Here is an 18,652-nt window from a genome sequence, read left to right as displayed (position 1 = left end):
ACTTTTCCATGCTGGTCAGACGTCTTGGAAGATGCGGGCATACCCACACTTTACCCCATCGCACGTGACCTGCCGATCGATAGGTCATGTGTGGTGGGGTATGACTAACTGGTTTGCCCGTTTATAATGCTGAGTGGACAGGGGGGGTTTAAGAAACTCACCCTGCCTTGCAGCAATACTTGCAATCCAAAGGCGACCTTTGCAATCCAAAGGCGACCTTTGGATTGCAAGACCAGTGTGCTAACCATTACATCACTGTTGCAGCATCTTTCCCTCTTTGCACAATACAATCATCAATTGGCTTGTTTTTATTTTTTTGTTGGAGACGGTAAGCTTTCTGCTTTCGTTTGGAGAGTGGCGCGCCGGAAACGGAAGTTGCCAGGGACAGGTTTTGTTTGGCCCTGTGCACTCTGCCGTGGAATCTTTCCACTCGGTAGCCGCCGCCGCGGGACCTTGTTTAATTCGTAAGTGGGGGAAATTTGCGGCTGCTGTGGATGTTTTTTTTGTTTGGGCCATTTAAAGAACTTTGTTTTACCAATTCACCATTAATGAAGGCATAGGGTTTTGTTTGTCCCCCCCCCAAAGTTAAAGTTGAATTAAACATTTACTTCTCGGGCATGGAAACACTAGCCGGAGTGACCTTGTGTGTCCCATTTACTTCACGGGTTTGACCGCGGCGCGATGTTCTTGCGCGCTGCCTGGGCTGTCGTGTATCCCGTCCTTGGCTTTGCGTTACGTTTACATGACGTCGTGTGTACATTACAACCGCGGATGTTGTTGATTTAAAACAGTTGTATTCGCGTCGCAACGTGTCTACTCTTAATGTGTCACCGAACAAGGGATTTGGCAGGTGATTTATTTCAGATACAGATGCAAAATAAATAATCCGTCAGTCCCACAAACAAACATTGCCCCATATCCTTAAGAGACTGTTGGAGCTAGTGCTGTTAGCGAGCACCTATGAAGGTATGGTAAACGAAGCGGTGGATGGCCAGCACCGCGCCCAACCGCCTTTGTTCAAGTTCATTTATTAGGTATAGCCCTGTGAGCCATTCGGCTCTTAAATCGGGTGCAACCGCAACAAACAAAAAACTAAAACATGAACAAAAAACATCTTTAAGTGAATATGTGACTGTGTCTGTGTCTCCCCAGTGTGGCGATGTTTACACACACAAACACAAACTAGGTACTCATTTATGGTCGAGTCGACCTAGGGGAGGCCCAGGACCAGTTTAGATAATCGTCACTGATGTTGACCATGAGCGGGAATCGAACACGGGTTGCCGGGTTCGTAGCGCAGCGCGCTAACCGCTGCACCACCGTTCTACAGACACATTTATGCACGCGCGCCAACAATCGCTCGTCTCCTTTTCACCTTGGGTGGGAAGTTTTTTTTCCTCTCAATTTTCAGGGGAACTGAGAGTGAAATGCCGTAACGCTCAGTAAACCATTTCATGAGTGTGCTTGTTTGTGTTTTAGCAAAGTATCACATGGATCAAATGCGGGGTGGGGGGGGTTAACAAAAAAGCCCCAGGAAATCACCTTCGGAGTCATAAATGGCCACTCCTGTTTCGGTCAAACCTCTCCTCCGCATGTGTTTTTGATATTCTCTTCCCCACCCAGGCTCTTTACAAAGGCTTTCTTTGTGTATGTACCTTAATCTTCTTTCTCACCGTACGTAGCCAACGGCGCTAATCGGAGGTGGCGATAGCGGGTAGCAGTTCCTCCACCGTTGACGACGACAACCGTCATCATCATAATCCTCTCCCATCGGCTGCTGATGTTTCCGTGTAATTCCACTCCACAAGTCGACCTTTAAATCTTGATTTAAAGCTTTCGTGACTGCAGAGATTCACATTCTTGGTTCTTTCGGTAAAGTCACGTAGAAGGGAAATAATAAAATAATATAAATATAAAACAATACAAATTCTCACGACGTTTCTTTCTTCTTTCTGTGGATTTCACACCTGATGACAATTGCTTGTGTTGCAGTCGAAACGTCGTGAGAATTTTTATTGTTTAATATTAACATTATTTTATTATTTCCCTTCTACGTGACTTTACCGAAAGAACCAAGAATAAGTTAACCTTTGTCTCGGTGCTCATCCTTCGCCTCGGCTTCCTTCCCCTGGCGTCGTGATTGCTTTTCGCATGGCTGCTGTTTGCTGCCGATTCCTCTGACGTTGACCGTAATAACAGAAGTGGTCTTTGTTCCTCAATTCTTTCCGGTGCCTGTTTACTCGGTCGTATATATATCGTCGCAAGGCTGCCGGAATGAAACTTGTGCGTTGGTTAATGAGTAACTCGCCGTTCACGGCCGTGCACTTTCAAATAACCGGTTTTGGTTTCGCAGGTCCTCTGCGAGAAACTCGCAACCGAAAATCAAGAGCTGAAGAAGAAGCTTGAAGGGGAAGGGAAGCAACAGCATCAGACGACCGAAGCTCGTCGGTAAGACAACGTTTAGAGAACGGTTAGAGAACGTTTAGAGGCACGTGCCCGATTAGCACGGTTGGCTACGTACGGTGCAAAAGAAGTTCAGCGTACATATGGTATTCGCTCGTTGTTTTATGGACTTGCTGTCGCCATCTGGAACTGTACACGACTGCATCGAGAGAAAATGATGAGATACACTTATCAAGAAGAATCTGACGAGATAAAGAGATGTGTTATGAGCATTGTAATGTCTAAAATAGCTTATTTCTGTATTTATTTCAAGTAATTCATTAAGCCAATATAATTTTCTACGAAAAGAGGAACTCCATACCCTTTTATCTGGCAACAAAACTGACACCTTTTTTTTTATGTAATGTTTGCATAGGCCACAATACCTGCAGTCATAATGCATCATAATGCATTATGACTGCAGGTATTGTGGTCTATGCAAACATGACTCCTCGTAAAAAAAGGTGTCAGTTTTGTTGCCAGATAAAAGGGTAAAAAAACAATTATCAGGAACTCCATAATACAGGTTTTTTTTAGGTTAGATCTCGTTTTTGGGTTAGATAAAAAAAACTGATTCCTGGATGATATTGGTCGCGAAAGCCTGCCTGTTAAAAAGAGGAACTATCGGTAGTTTTACCGAGCCTGTCCGGAATGTGACTGGTTTGGGGAATGTCAGCCCGGCTGCAGAGCTGCTGCAACTTTTACTCACCACACCTGAGAAGGGGGGGCCTGACTTCAGTGGCATTTTTACGGGAGAATTGTGTGAGGATTTAATAGATCGTTGTTTTCACTTGGCCAACGGCACGGAATATCCCGATCGCGCGGCGGTGTCACGCTTCGTTAAGCACTTTTTGTTAAGTGTGCCCGTGTGGTTTTTGCGTGACACAGGTTGTGATTTTGACGGTCGGCCGTAGATTTTCACGGCCTTCGCATCGAGACAGATAAGGATGCTTAAACGCTTCCCCTGATATGCAAAATAAGCCTTTAATTAGGCGTGTTCAGTTCAGGCTAGGCCTTGCTCTCCATGTGCGTCAACATTCTTACAGAGATGGGGGGGTGGGTCACGTCAAAGCGCCAAGAGATGTCCCCAGCTATCCATAAAAACTTGTTTTATTATACTGTACGGTTGTGGTGGTATGTAGCAGCCTGATGTTGCTGCTGACGTCACGCGAACATCGTACATACGACACATACGAATCAAATCAACGTAATTGATTACACGCGTGCATTCAATGCTTGTGTTGTGAGCAAGAATGATCGACATTAGTCAGTTAATCGATGTTATTGTTACCCCCATCTAATTGTATGTTCGCGTGAAATATTGGCAGACGGTGATTTTTACGAGTTTGATGATGAGCAACGCTCGTGATAGATCCATCTCTTTACAGTCGTGACCCCGATGCAGTGCGCGTTCGTAGGGATTTTCCCGTCGAGGTTGAGACGTGATCGTGTGTGCGCGTGTCTTAACTCGACTCAGCCTTAAATGAGCACCGGGTGTGGTGTGTAAACATCGCCACTGGGGAGACAAAGGCGGTCGGGCGTGGTGCTGGCCACCCACCCCCTCGTTCGTGTACCGTTCCGGCCTTCATAGGTGCTCGCTAACAGCACTTGCCCCTACAGTCTGTTAAGGCTATACGGGGGGGGATCTTTGTCTTTTGTCTCTATTCTTCAGGCGTGAATGTGAAAGGCCGCTCGGCGAGAAGAATGACAAAGCGAGCGAGAGTGAGAGCGACAGTGATGCCGGCCTCAGGGAATTTCACCAACTCACGGCCGTGGCCTCAAGACACAATCAAACATCCAGATCTGAGAAGCCAAAGGTACGTGTGTGTGTGTATCTGTCTCGGTCAACCCATGGCACCTCTGTCTGTCCCGTGACCTGTCAGCGAGCCTTCGACACTTCATGTGGCCTCAAAGTGCACCTGGCCTGGCACCGTCACTCGTTGGCAAATGGCGCATATTGGTATTGATTCCCACTCACGGCCAACAACAGTGACGATTTTCTGAACCGGTCCTGTGCCTCTCCTAGGTAGACTCAGCCTCAAATGACTACCTGATGCGGTGTGTAAAACATCGCCACTGGGCAGGAAAAGGCAGTCGGGCGTGGTGCTGGTCACCCACCCTCTCGTCCACCGTGCGGGCTTTCAAAGGTGCTGGCTAACAGCACTTGCCCCAACAGTCTGTTCAGGCTGTACGGGGAATCTTTAGTCTTATTTGTCTTTTGCCAAATGCGCATAATTTCATAGGCACGAGGCACAAGTTTGGGAGTGCATCTTATTATCTGGAGCGTCACGTAATCCGGAGATTACGAAAACAAAGATTAACTATCGTTAGTTTTGCCAAATACGCTTTTTCTGCTACCGAGAAAATGAAAGTGTTTTCAGAGCACAGATGTGCCACTCTCATGGGCGTTACGCACCACCTTGTATAGCAGTAAAGAAGAAAAAAACAGAACATTATCTTTCCACGTAAAAATGTTTATTCATTTATCTGTCAGCTTACGGGTTTTCCGGACCCAATGTCGTCCACAATGGTGATATTGAAACCAGAAAACTCTGGACCAGTATTGACATTTTGGTGCCAAAGGGTTTAGGGAACAGAGGTGGGAATTTCCCCGTGGTTGAAAATACAATGGCAAGGCTAAAAGTTACGCCGGTGACTTTATTCACCACGCAGTCTGCCGGGTGACTACACGGCCTTTCAGACTGTGGGAGAAGGTTTTTTTTTGTTGCGTATTGTGGGTTTTTACGAAAAGGAATTGTCAGGGTTTTTACGTTTGTACTCGCACACCACGACTCGCGCGTGGCCAAATGGGTCTGTGAGCACCCGCAGTCAATCAACCAAGTCGGCCAACGGCTTTTGCGAACACGGTTCTGTAGCCGCGCCTCCGAGCGCTCGGTTATTCATTTTAATTTTCTTTCTGTTTTTTTTTCCTCCTCCTCCTCCTGCCAACGCCGACCTGTGAAGATGATTGAGAAGGCGGACAAAGCGTTGGGCGACGACCCCGCCGCGGTGGAGGTGCTCTCGCAGAAAGTGCGGACGCTGGAGAGGCAGCGCAAAGAGGTGAGTCGCGTTCCCGCACGGCAACTGCGTGGCGGGTCCGTCGCCGCGATTCGGTTTAAGGGTCGGTTCTCTCTTTAATTGTACGGCAAGCGTCACTGCTGGCTGGCTTTTAGATTCGTATATATACTTTAAGAGGTGTAAACTCGCCACATAAAGCGTATACGAAATGCAGCATCGTTCCACTCCAAAGGTTTTGAGCCGCAACGATTCGTGAGTTTAAGGGGGGGGGGTCACGATTCATTCGTTAAATCGTGTTCATGAGAGAATTTATGTTTTTCAATTTATTATGTCGCTAACGTTTCATTGAAGCAAATCGAGCGACCAAAGTCGCACGAGCAAGAGAGAGACAACGACGCCGGAGAGACGGTAGCGACGAGGCGGTTACAGGATTAATAATTTTAATCACAGCCCTTAAGCCGCAACAATTTGTGAGATCGCCAGGCCGTATGTGCGGATTGTTACACCCTTATTCGGCACACAGCCCGCGAATTAACGCTGTCTTATGCTTTGCCAGCGATGCGAATGGGTGTTGCGTTGTTTTGCGTGACGATGGGAAACGTTAACGTTGTTGGTTTTTTCCAGCTGCTGGAGGTGAACAAGCAGTGGGACGAGCAGTTCCGGACCATGAAACAGCAGTACGAGGCCAAGGTAGGGCAGGCGCAGTGCACTGTGACGCGTGTGCACAAAGACAAAGATCCCCTTCTATAACCTACGCAGGCTTTTGGGGAAAGTGCTGTTAACGGGCGTCCAATATTAAAGGCGAGCAGCGGTGCCGCACGGGGTGGAGCGGCCAATCGCGTGCCCGGCCACCTTTGTCTTTCCTAGTGCCGATATTTACACACACACTGCACCAAGTGCTCATTGAAGGTCGAGTCGACCTAGGAGAGGCCCAAAAACCGGTTCGGGTATTCGTCACTGATGTTGGCTTTGGCCGGGAATAAAAACTTAGATGAATTGGTGCCGTGTTAACAAAGATGGTCGCTGCATCGCGCGCTTTTAGATGCGCTACTGCGGCCCTCTGGAATGCTCTTCCTTCCGATAATAGCAAGCCCACTGGAGCTATGGATGAGACCAGTCGATCAGGTCTGGTAGATACAGTCCGAAACATGTGGAAGAATAGATTTGAAGTTTTCATGACTGCAAGCATCCATACTCTTTGGTTCTTTCGGTAAAGTCACGTAGGTAAAAAATAATAAAAGTTAGAAAATAATAAAAATCACACAAAAGATATTTATTTATTTTATTATATTTTGCTTTAAAGCTTTCGTGACTGCAGGGATTCATATTCTTGGTTCTTTCGGTAAAGTCACGTAGAAGGGAAACAAAATAATTAAAATATATTAAACAATACAATTCTCATGACGTTTCGACTGCAACACAAGCAGTCATCATCAGGTGTGAAATCCACAGCAAGAAAATTTGAAAACAAACGCCAAAAAAAGGTCCCATCGATGTTACATGCATACAAGTTCGCGCCTGGCCGGTCTCATCGACAAGGCCTTAGGCGATCGTCGAGCGGGGTCTTGCGAGCGAGCGGCGTTGCTGGCGCCTCCGGCTAACGGGCGGCGCACGTTACTCTGCCGGCACCAGGTCGTGGAGCTTCGGGGTCGGCTGTCTGCGGCGCAGAAGCAGATGGCCACGGCGGGCGAGGGGCAGGAACGGCGCCAGCGCGAGTACGACCGCACGCTCGTCGTCGCCAAGAACCGTCTGGATCGTGAAGAGGTGCCCGGCCGTGCTGATTTTTATTTTTTCATATTCACGAAAAATTGGCGACAAAAATATCCGTCGGCGATGTTGTGTGTGTGTGTGTGTTTTATCACGGTCGGTGATTACTACGAGTGGGACGGAAATCATCGGGCCCGACGGATGACCGCGGTTATAAAATGGGGCGCCATGACGGCAAGGAGACGTTGTCTCCGTCGCCTGGTTCGCAGGAAGTCGTGGTATTGATTCTAGACCCTGGCGTTGCCTGGTTGTGTGGTGGTCGCGTGGATTTTTCTCCGGTTCCTCCGGTTTTACCCTCCACGTTTAGAAAACACACGTTTGAGAGTATTTGTCTGCTCTTTTAAATTCCCACGTGTGATGATGATAAAGCCACTTCCATGAGCCAGGTCACATCCTGAAGAAGACCTCAAGTGGTCCTCACCTGGTAAATAAAATAAGAATTTAGTTTTCTTAAAGAAAAACCACAGATGCTCGGCATGTGTTTCAAATCCAAATTGTATTGCGGTGCAGCTCGTACATCTGCAGAGACTTTACGCAAACTTAACCGTGTGACTGTGCACCCGTGCACGCTTTGCGCATGTTCAGCTCGAGCGGGAGCGGCTGCGTAAGGAGCTGGCGGAGGAGAAGAAGAGAACCAAGACGGCACAGGAGCAGCTGGAGGGGACCACGCGGCACAAGGATCTGTTGGAACGGGAGGTGTGGCGTCTCAACCAGGTATGTATGTTGTATGTATGTTGTACGTATGTTGAATTTCTTTCGTGCCGTACGTAGCCAACCGTGCTCATCGGAGGAGCGGGGGAAGCGACGGCAAACTAAACACAAGCAGCAAGCAGCGTCCGCTGTCACAGCCACTCACCGCCAAACCTGACTCATCACAGTGGCTTTTCATCAAAAGATTATTATTATTATCGTTGGATTATATCACCTGCAATGATTCACTTTGAATAAAAAGAAACATTCCCCAGCTACGGACTGGATAATTCCTATGACGATATTTAACACCTGCGCGGCAGTAATAGGCTTTTATATTCCTCGTGTACTGCTTCCTCGATGAAAATCGGTGCTTGCGCTCGTGATAACGCGCATCGGATTGTGCGTGTAAGAATTGCTCGTTTGTGATGTATATGTACGGCTCTTTTGCCAGTTCACTGCAGGATGAAAGGTCTCTCTCCGTGCTCGTGTCACAATCGTGGTGTCAGTGCGGGTTGGTGAAGGCCCGTTTCGGATATCGCTGTCACCACCGATGTCAGTCAAGGCTGGGAATCAAACTCGGGCCGCTCGAATCGCCCGGTTCATTTTGCAGTGCTCTGACCTCTGCGAACTGCCCCAGCCAGAATTTGAAACAAATCACATCCTAAATCAATATCTTGAGTTGAAGCTTTCGTGACTGCAGGAATCCATACTCTTTGTTTCTTTTGGTAAAGTCACGTGGGTAGAAAATAAAATAAATCGCGAAGTTTCGGGCGCATCACAAGCGTCCATCATCAGGTGGGAAAGCATGGTCTGCTGTTGAGGCAGACTGTTTTAAAATGTTTGAAATGGGTGTAGCCTAAGGGTCATAAGGAGGTGGCCTCAGCAGCAGACCATGCAGCAGACCATGCTCTCTCACCTGGTGATGGACGCTTGTGTTGCGCCCGAAACGTCGTGATTTATTTTACTTTATACCTACGTGACTTTACCGAAAGAACCAAAGCGTATCCTAAATCTTCTTGGGTTCTTTCGGTAGAGTCACGTAGAATGGAAATAATAAAAATAAAACGTAATAAAATAATTTTCACGACGTTTCGGCCACAACGCAAGCAGCCGTCCTCAGGTGGAGGACAGGTCTGTCGAGAAGACAGAGTCTGAATTCAGACTCTGTCTTCTAGACAGACCTGTTCTCCACCTTATTATATTTTATTTCTATTATTTTATTATTTCCATTCTATGTGACTTTACCGAAAGAACCAAGTAGATGAATCCCTGCAGTCACGAAAGCTTTAAATCAAAAAGTATCCTAAATCTCTGTTCGTCGACGGTAACGCTGCTCCTGTCAGCCTCCCCGAATGAAAGAGAACTTCATCGTAATTTTTTACTGCGCGCGTGCGCGGGTGCACTTTGTGTGCTTGTGTCTGCGTGCGCTCGCGTGTGAATGCGTGGGTGCGTATACAGACGCGTGTGTCCTTACGCGTGCGTGCTGGCGTGTAGAGCCTGGCGGAGTTACTGGCGGTGTCTCCCAGCTGCGCCGTGGTGCAAGAGTCGGCGGCCTGGCACCAAGCCCAGGCTGGCGAGGCCCCGTGCCGCCAGGAGGACCTGCGGACGCAGATCGCCGTCATGAGGCAGCAGGTGAGGGACCACCCCGTGAACCGCGTGGATCCCAACCACCCCGTGAACAACGTTTTCTTTTATCTGTACAGCACTTTGAATTGCATCTTTTGCACGAAATAGTGCTATAGAAATAAAGGCTTGATTAATCGATTGATCTCAACCACCCCGTAGACCGCGGTTGATCCAAACCGCCCCTTGAAGCGCATTAATCCCAACCGCGGTTGATACCATCGGCCCCAGGAACCCCGCCACTAATTCATCCCTGGAATGCAAACGAGCGCTCTCCCGTCACAAACCGCGAACGCTGCTTGTAAATGGTGGACGCAATCGTTACTTTCTGCGTAAAATATTGAGCGTGGAGTGACTCGCCCAGGAAATGATTTGATGAATTGTGATGATCGGTGGCGCCGATTGGATTCCGGAGTCGATTGTTTTGAACACTTTTCAATTGTACGGTTGAGAGCCATGATGCATACGCTCTCTCCGTCCTGTATTGGGACAGGGATGGGGCAATTAATCAAAGGGTTGCCATCAACTTGGAGACACAAACCAGGGCATAGAGGATTATTTGAGTAGTTGCACGGTACACATAATTAAATGTGAGCAGCATGACACCTGATTGAGGCAGTACAGCAAGTAGGTGGCTGACCTATCTCAAGGTTTACCAATCAATCTGCATGTGGGATTTCTCCGGACACTCTTTTAAGATAATTGGCCAAACGTGCCCTCTTGACAAAGGTTCTTGAGACTCGTTGAGGGCTGATCTGGAAACACAGTTTTTTTATAGCTACGGTGGGGTCATGGATTAGCGCACTTGACTTGCAATCCAGAGGTCGCGGTTGAAACAATGGGGTTTGTTTCTTCAATACCCCCACCACCCCACCTCTATCCACAGTTGGTCGATCGGCAGGTCACGCGTGGTGGGGTAAAGTGTGGATACTCCCACCTTTTCCAATTCGTCTGGCCAGCATGGAAGAGTAGGCCAACATGCTTAAAGGGGCGCTCTAGAGCTCCCTCTAGTGTGCGGCCATCCACCAGCGGTGGCTGAGAATGCATTTGGAGGGTCTTTCCCGGTGGCGAGATGTTATCTACCTCACCTGGTATACAGGAGGTCGTGGGTTCCATCCCCACCCTGACGTCTGCTGTATATTTGGAGTTTGCATGTTCTACCTGTGGTCGTGTTGATTTTTCTCCGGGACCTCCGGTTTCTCCATCCACATTTAGAAACATGCGTTGAGAGTATTTGGCTGTTATAAATGTCCACATGATGATAAGCCACTTCGTTGAGCCAGCGTTTCTGGGCAGGTCGCTTCTAAATAATAACTGTATAGCGCTCGTTGGGCCTTACCTGGTCAAATATTTTTTTTATATATATACATATATAATTAGTTTTATAGTTGGTGTTATCATCTTCCACGCGTCACGCCGGTTGTGTCTCATCCCGTCAGCTTAAGATCTACGAGGAAGACTTCCAGAAGGAGCGATGCGACCGCGAGCGGATGAACGCCGAGAAGGAGGAGCTGCGGCTGCAGATGGAGCAGAAGGTCACAGAGACCGGGCTTCTTCGCGCACAGGTGACGACGCACGGAGAGGCGACGTCAGAAACGGCGCTCAATCGTACAGACGAGAAAAGTCGTTTGCCGGTTGGCAAGTTACGCTGCCGCGGTGGAATGGGTTGGCACACTGGACTTGCAAATCCAAAGGTTTTGCCGGTTCTACCCAACTTGGCTTGACAGTTTAAAAAAACATTGCCAAGTGACTTGAATCGCCCCGCAACCCCCACCCCACATTGTGCTGGGTTATCATTTGTGATAGCCAGGTCGCTTCTGACAAAGAGCTATACGGCTCAGTGAGCCTTACCTGGTAAAATTGGTTTGTTAAATTTCAGTTTTAGTATAAATGGGTCCACCACAGTAGATGGGTAGGTCGCATGTGGTAGGGTAGAGTGTGGGTACTCCCTCGCCCTCCGTGGAAGAGTAGGGATCAGTAGCCCTGGAGGAGTTTCTCTCCAGATCCGATTGCAGGGGTGCGCCTTCAACCATTGCCTCTTGGCAGTTGACGTTGAATGCATCACAAGCGTAAGAATCAATTAGTCCGTTGTCGCCCCATTGAGCTTCGATGTTACGGGCTCAAATTTAATGACGGTTAAACAACGGACTCGATATTCGGTTAAATCCCCGAGCGGCGTGTACGTATGTACGTTGAACTTCTTTCGCACCGCACTTGGCCAACCATGCGGTGCCGATTCGCGTGCGCGGCGAACGGCCGTTGCGAATTGACTCAGAGCGGATTTCCAACGAAAGGTGAGCAATGAGTTGTAATTCACCCTGATTATAATTGTTAAATATCACTTGTCATGATTCATTTCGAAAGAAACCCTCCCCCTCCCCCGCGGACTGGATAATCCCAATAAACATGAAATGCCCGTCTTCTTGGTTCTTTTGGTAAAGTCACGTAGAAGGGAAGTAATAAAATAATGAAAATAAAACATAATAAAATATTTTATTATGTTTAATTTTTTTTAATTATTTTTATTATTTTATTACTTCCCTTCTACGTGACTTTACCGAAAGAACCAAGAAGATGAATCCCTGCAGTCACGAAAGCTTTAAATCGAAAAAATGAAATGCCCGCTCGACATTAGTAAGCTCGGTATGCGGTAATGACTAATTATTACTCGCCGTGTCATGATTAATCAATTAACTTTTGAGTTTTCCGCTCATCACGCACGTAACGAATTGTGCGCGTGTGAGAATCGCTCATTTGGGATTTACGTGTCAATCCACTGCTGGATGATGGTCTCCCCCACCCCACACAGGTCATGGAGACTTATTTGAACAATGCTTAACCGCGGTTAGCTATGTACGGTGAAGTTCAAAATACATCAACTACTTATTTTTTAAATCCTTTATATTAAGTTCGCTTGCTTGCGTGCTTGCGTGCTTGCTTGCTTGCGTGCTTGCTTGCTTGCTTACGACCGTGCAAATCTTTCGGTCGTTTTTTAACCCACTTCCCGTGATCCAATCGAGCTGACATTTTCCGCACAGACTCGTTGTGCGTGACAATTAATGTTCGTGAAAAAAAATTCCCAAAATTTTACACTGTTTAGGGAAAACAAATTAAATATTTAATTACCAATTGCTTAATACTGGCAGACAATCATCTGACCCATAGGTGGCAGCCATCTCAAGCCAGAGAACGAGAAGACTCGCATATAAAGGATTTATAGTGAAAAACTTTGTTTTTACGGGTTTACTTGTTTTACCTGGTAAGGCCTACTGAGCCATTTAGCTCTTTTTGAGAAGTGACCTGGCCACAAATGATAGTTCAAGAAAGTCGCTTATCATCATGTGGAAAGTTTTCGCAGCTAAATACTCTAAACACAGGTTTCTAAACGTGTAGGGAAAAACCGGAATTACCCCGCTTAGCTTTCTGAGCTCCGGGTGATTTGGTCGTTAGGCCGTTTACTCTTGTATGCAAATGATATTCAAATGATATGTCAGTTTGACATTGAGGCTTTAAGCATTAAAATAAAAAATAAACTGTAGAAACGAAACAAATTACAAAAAACCTCTACGATCCCGACGATAAACAAATGAGATGAGAAAAAGAAAAAAACAATCCTCAAATCGAATCACGACCCTGAATCGTGACAAATCCCACGAATCGCAAAGGGTGGCGACGTGAGACGTTACGTGTTGACTTGCTAACTAACTCCTCGCTACCGGCGCTGGGCATTTCTGTCATTGGTGTGGTGGGTGGGCAGGGTAGGGGTGGGTAGGCGGAATAAGTTTTGAAATGATTCACGTCTCTGCAGTTGACCACCTATGAAGAAGACTACAAGAAGGAGCGGGAGGAGAAAGAGAGGCTACAGAAACAACTCAGGGGACAGCGACAGGTAAGGCACCCCACTTGTGGATCAATTTAACGTTTGCACCAAACCTTGCAGCAGCTTCATCATTTCCAGAATGCAGCCACGGCCTCAGACGCCGCTAAAGCTTGGTTAGCGGACACAATCTTCAACAACGTGCAACCTCGTGTGTTAGTTGGGCAATATTCCTTAAGGACCTCAAAATATTGACGTTTTTTCGCTGCTGCTGCTGCCGCTACTACTGTGGCTCACCCAGCACCACGGATCTCCCGTGTAAAATAGCCGCGGCAGCTGGCTAAACGGGAGACCCGTCATCCGTGCGACGAGTCAAAATAAACTTAACCCGTGGTTCCCGCGCGCAGGCGCTGGACGTCGACCATCCGCTGGCGCCCATGGAGGCGACTTGGACCGAGCCGTACGGCGAGTACCACTACGTGGTGCGCTACCCGCCGGGAGACCCGCGCGCCGTCGCTGCCGCCACTACCACACACCCGCCAGCAAGCCCCGCGTCGCCACGCTCGGTGAGCGGCTCGACACACACGTGCACTCACGCTCGCACGCTCAACACTCGCCCACACAGGCTCGCACTCGCACGCTCACACTCGCCCACATACTCACTCGCGCGCTTACACTGACCCACACGCTCGCACGCGCACACTCGCCCACACACACACACGTACTCGCACGCTCACCCTCGCCCACATACTCGCTCGCATGCTCACCCTCGCCAACACACTCGCTCGCACGCTTACACTGACCCACACGCTCGCACGCGCACACTCGCCCACACACACACACTCGAACTCACACTCTCACACTCGCCCACACAAAGACAAAGATTCTCCGTATAGCCTGAACAGACTGTTGAGGCAGGTGCTGTTAGCGAGCACCAATGAAGGCCAGACAGTACACGAGGGGGTGGGTGGCCAGCATCACGCCCGGCCGTCTTTCTCTCCCTAGTGGCGATGTTTACACACCGGACCAGGTTCTAATTTGAGGCTGAGTTGACCTAGGGGAGGCCCAGGACCGGTTCAGATAATTGTCACCGGTGTTGGCCCTGAGCGGGAATCGAACTCGGGTGGCCAGGTTAGTTGCGCATCTCGCTAACCGCTACACTACCGCTCCCCACTCGCACGCTCACACTCGCCCACACACTCGCCCACACACTCGGCCACACACTCGCACGCTGACACTCACCCATAAACTCGCACGCTCAGACTGACCCACACACTCGCACGCTCACTCACCCACACACTCGCCCACACACTCGCACGCTGACACTCAGACAACCACACACTCGCGCGCTCAGACTGACCCACACACTTGCACGCTCACACTCACCCACACACTCGCACGCTGACACTCACCCACACACTCTCACACTCGCCCATAAACTCGCACGCTCACACTCACACGCTCAGACTCACCCACACACTCTCACGCTCACTCACCCACACACTCTCACACTCACCCACACATTCACACACGCTCACACTCGTGTGCAAGTGGCATCATTACTTTATGGAACCCAATGTTAATATTTGTGTCTATGTGGTACCATTTCCTTCCCCCACCACCTCTCTCTTCAGCCTGCTCATGTCAAGTTTCAGCGTTGGCCAAGAGACCAAAGAGCTGGGCCACGACCGCCGGTAAACCCCGTGATGCCTGCGGACATGGAGGTGGACGGCACCGCTGCGGGTGAGATGTTTGCCGGGGCGCCTGTCATTCCGTGGCCTCCCATCTCCTGGATGCACATCCTCCACTTTGTCTTCTACCCGTATGTTGTTGTTGTTGTGCTTTGCTATTTAATTCGTGTTTTTACGAACACCTAGGAAAAGGGCTGGCTCCAGCGTGCACATGCATTCGGGGTGCCCTGTTGGAAAGATACGAGCTTATTATTGCCGTACGACATGATAACTCGACTATCGGCGTTGTCGTACTTGGATAAGAGCGAAAACGCGCGCGTGACTCCGCCTTGACGGGATTAAAAGGATGGCAGTCGCACGTGTGTAATCGTGCCTCCTGACTTCCGACAAACTATCGAACTAAGAGTTGGTTTTGTACAGCGCCGTTCACACGAGCCCTCACAGCACTTTTACATTTAATAACCCAACCCTTAACAATAACAAACTCAATAAAATCCTCAACAAATTTAAAGTCTCAACAGAGCGTTCCACAGGCTTTGCGTGACAAGATTTCTAATCTATAAAAGCCTCAACGAAGCCTCGGTGAAACGTTGTGATAATCAGGTTTTGTCCCGCGCTGTAATACCATCGCTGTGAAATCGACCGTTTGTCTAGCCGAGAGCATGATCCACCGCAGATTTAAATTCCACGGAGGTGAGTTAAAGAACAAGCTGGCTATCGGGCAAAGAGAAAGTACGGTTTGACATACAACCACGCGGTAACTTGTTTGAGATTTGGTCACAGATATGAGCAGAGAGAGTGTCTCTGAGGACACGATCAAACAGGTGGTGTGATTTGTGACGCGCATTGTTGATTCGTGTGCGCTTGCGTCATCGGCGACGGATGAATCACGTCAAAACTTCCAAAGGTGGCTCATGGTTCTAGTTTCTGCGTGCGTCAATGTTTATTTTATTATCGGCTGGAAATAAATGTTTTGGATTTTATTTGCAATTCGCCTCCACCGCTGTAACATTTCACCCACTGGTGGGGCTGTGACCTGGAGTCTTGTACAGGGATGCCGTTGTTAATCAGAATATTTGTGCTGGAGGAATCCAATGAGCTATAAAGTTATTTTTTCAGAGATGTCCAGTCGGAAGGCCGGTGGCTCAAGGTTCAGAGTGTTTGAGCTGGCACTATTCAGATTCAGGATTCAAATCTTTCGAGTTTAAAACAACCCATTATTTTAAATCGGTTTTTTAAATGCGGTGAGTTAATGGTCTCGACCCCATCGCCAATAAGTGGATCAAAAAGTTCTCATCCTAAAAAAGTTTGAGTTTTTTTTATTGATTCGACTAAACTCCAGCCGTAAGGGGTTGCTTTGAATGTCACGCGACAAACGCTTTTGCCTGTTGCGTGGATGAAGGGAAAAAAAATTCCACTTGAAGGGGATCTCTGAATAAGATCTGTGATATCACCTTCTGGCGGACTTTTTTTTCTAACACACGGGGGTTGGATTCACCACGGCTGCACGACTCGGAAACTGCGAAGACTGCGCAAAATCAACAACAAAAATCCCAACCAAAATAGTTCGTTAACCCTCTGGTCTACGGTTCTCGACAAATTGCGCGCTCTGCCGTTATTTATTTACCTTGACTTCCCCTTTCCTTCTCCCTTATCTGACAGGATCCCCAGAAAACCAGCGGTAAAGCGTAAGCGGCGACTGGCATTGGGGGGATTTTTGTTCCCGAGAGGCGGTGGGAAGGGTGTGTGGGGGGGAGTTTTTCCCTGCAAGCGTGTTCGCCACTCCCACTCCGCTCCCGTGCAACGCAGGGGGTCCACATATGCGTTGGTGCAGATGGAGAGAGGCCTCGCGTTCAATGGCGGTGGAGGAGGAGGGAGGAGGGGCGGGGGGAGGCGGCTGTACTTGGAAGTCGAGGAAGGGGCGTGAGAGGGTGATGATGCCGTGCGGTGAGCACGGAGAAATGTACACGTAACTGGGCCCCGGCAAAAAAAAAATTTCCTTGCCAGGAATTGGAAGGGATGGTTCACGTCACGGCAGGAATCGATCAGGAACCGCACCTCTTTTCACCCCTCTCGCCCCCCAAAAATGATGGGGGGGGGAAAATTCAAGATGATCCATTTATAGATACCCACTCAAATAAACTACTTTTGAGAGGCTTTTACTTATGGCATCTTGTACACACCGCATAGCCACGAATCTCTATCCACACCCTTACCACCTTGCTTCTTCCCCCATTCTCCTGTAAGATGCGGAAGCTATTGCTCTCACCATATTAAATCAGCTGTTGTTGAGAAAAAAGTAAGCAGGTGCAATTGGGGATTGGTGGGGTATCTATAAATGGATCGCCCTGTCAATGTCTTGCTTCCACTTGAAGCAAAATGACGCCGTTTTTTTACAATGGTTTGTCATCACCAGGTGCCCCAACATATAATTCCTGAAAGTAAAACTAAAACAACAATGCATTTATACGACTGGAATTGCAACGAGAAAGCTATGTGTTGTAGCTGCCCCTGGCTTTGTACTGTCAAGCGTGTATGATTATGTGGGGTGTGCTATTGCGTGTTTGAATGGTTACGATCTCTGTGAGGGTGAATATTGGTCAGGAAAACAGCGAGTGTGAGTTTTGCTGTGTGGGTGGGCTGGTGGAGTGGCAGTTTGTGGTTTGGGGAAGGTAATTGTTTGATCGCGTTACCTTTTAACTTAATAAACTAGTCATGTTTCAAACCCAGTTGCTGCTTTAATTCTAAGAAAAGTTGGAATTTCTGATACATTGTATTTACAGTGAATGATGTCGGTGTATTTGTTTTGTCCATGGGGCCAGAGGTTTATTCGGTACCGTTGGGGGGGGAGGGCAAACGCCTACCAGCAGCAGTGTCTGCATGCAGCGAGTAGAAGTGGATCGTGTTGTTGTCGTATCTGTTTTTGAACAGGATATGAAATAAACACGCTGAGAACGCATGCAAGGGCGACCTGGGTTGATCGCGACAGCGTAACTTGTTGAATAAGTTACATAATTCACTTCAATTGGCGCTTTAAAGATCTTGAAATGACTAAAAGTGTTGCCATCTCGTGTGCTTCCAACGAGTAACATTTCGTCCTGGGCTCATGGACTGTGTTGGGCTCCCCATGTGAGTTAGTTGGGATTTTGGTGCTGTGTATTGTTGGTGTGATGTAAAAGACAACCTATGAATGATTTTTTTTTCAATTGTGGTGGCCTTGTTTGCCCACCTCATTCCACGTCCCCTCTCATGCTCGCTTCGTTCCCAACCTTCTCTGTCTCTGTCCCTCCTCATTCTTATACCCAATCCCGTTTTTGGTCCTCGTTCCTTGCATCCCTCCGTTGTAACAAAACTTCCCCTGTTCACGAAGCAATCCCCCTCCTTAACTTCATCCGTTCCTCAAAGCCTCGCCACCTCTTCTCCATTGGCCCATTCTCTTCCTCTTCCCTCCCCTCGCCCCTCCACTCCTTCCCATCCCTCCCCTACCCTCATCCTCCCTCAATCGCTGTCACTAATTCCTCAATGGTTGCACGACCCGTGCCGTCTAAATCATTCTTTGCTGTCAATCTTCTTGTAACTGTGTCAAGCGCCTTGAGCGAAG

The 18,652-nt window shown here is 48.3% G+C and overlaps 1 protein-coding gene across 4 annotated transcripts in view; it reads left to right on the top strand.

Annotated features, from left to right (window-relative positions):
- Positions 1-17,339, top strand: part of TNIP1 (TNFAIP3 interacting protein 1) — a 57,668-nt gene extending 40,329 nt beyond the window's left edge. For all 4 annotated transcript variants that reach the window (XM_078613399.1, XM_078613397.1, XM_078613396.1 and 1 more), the window contains 12 exons: positions 2,354-2,448; positions 4,115-4,259; positions 5,407-5,502; positions 6,085-6,150; positions 7,093-7,224; positions 7,813-7,941; positions 9,415-9,552; positions 10,983-11,108; positions 13,352-13,432; positions 13,768-13,926; positions 14,995-15,103; positions 16,714-17,339. In XM_078613399.1, coding sequence (XP_078469525.1) covers positions 2,354-2,448; positions 4,115-4,259; positions 5,407-5,502; positions 6,085-6,150; positions 7,093-7,224; positions 7,813-7,941; positions 9,415-9,552; positions 10,983-11,108; positions 13,352-13,432; positions 13,768-13,926; positions 14,995-15,103; positions 16,714-16,736 — 1,299 coding nt within the window. In that variant the 3' untranslated portion in view covers positions 16,737-17,339. The remainder of the gene's footprint in view (positions 1-2,353; positions 2,449-4,114; positions 4,260-5,406; positions 5,503-6,084; positions 6,151-7,092; positions 7,225-7,812; positions 7,942-9,414; positions 9,553-10,982; positions 11,109-13,351; positions 13,433-13,767; positions 13,927-14,994; positions 15,104-16,713) is intronic.
- The last annotated feature ends 1,313 nt before the right edge of the window (positions 17,340-18,652 follow it).

This window comes from Lampetra planeri, chromosome 41 (assembly GCF_965212315.1).
Source record: "Lampetra planeri chromosome 41, kcLamPlan1.2.h2, whole genome shotgun sequence".
Taxonomy (NCBI): domain Eukaryota; kingdom Metazoa; phylum Chordata; class Hyperoartia; order Petromyzontiformes; family Petromyzontidae; genus Lampetra; species Lampetra planeri.
Note: the sequence above shows the minus strand (reverse complement) of the source record. Positions and strands in the feature narration are given on the sequence as shown.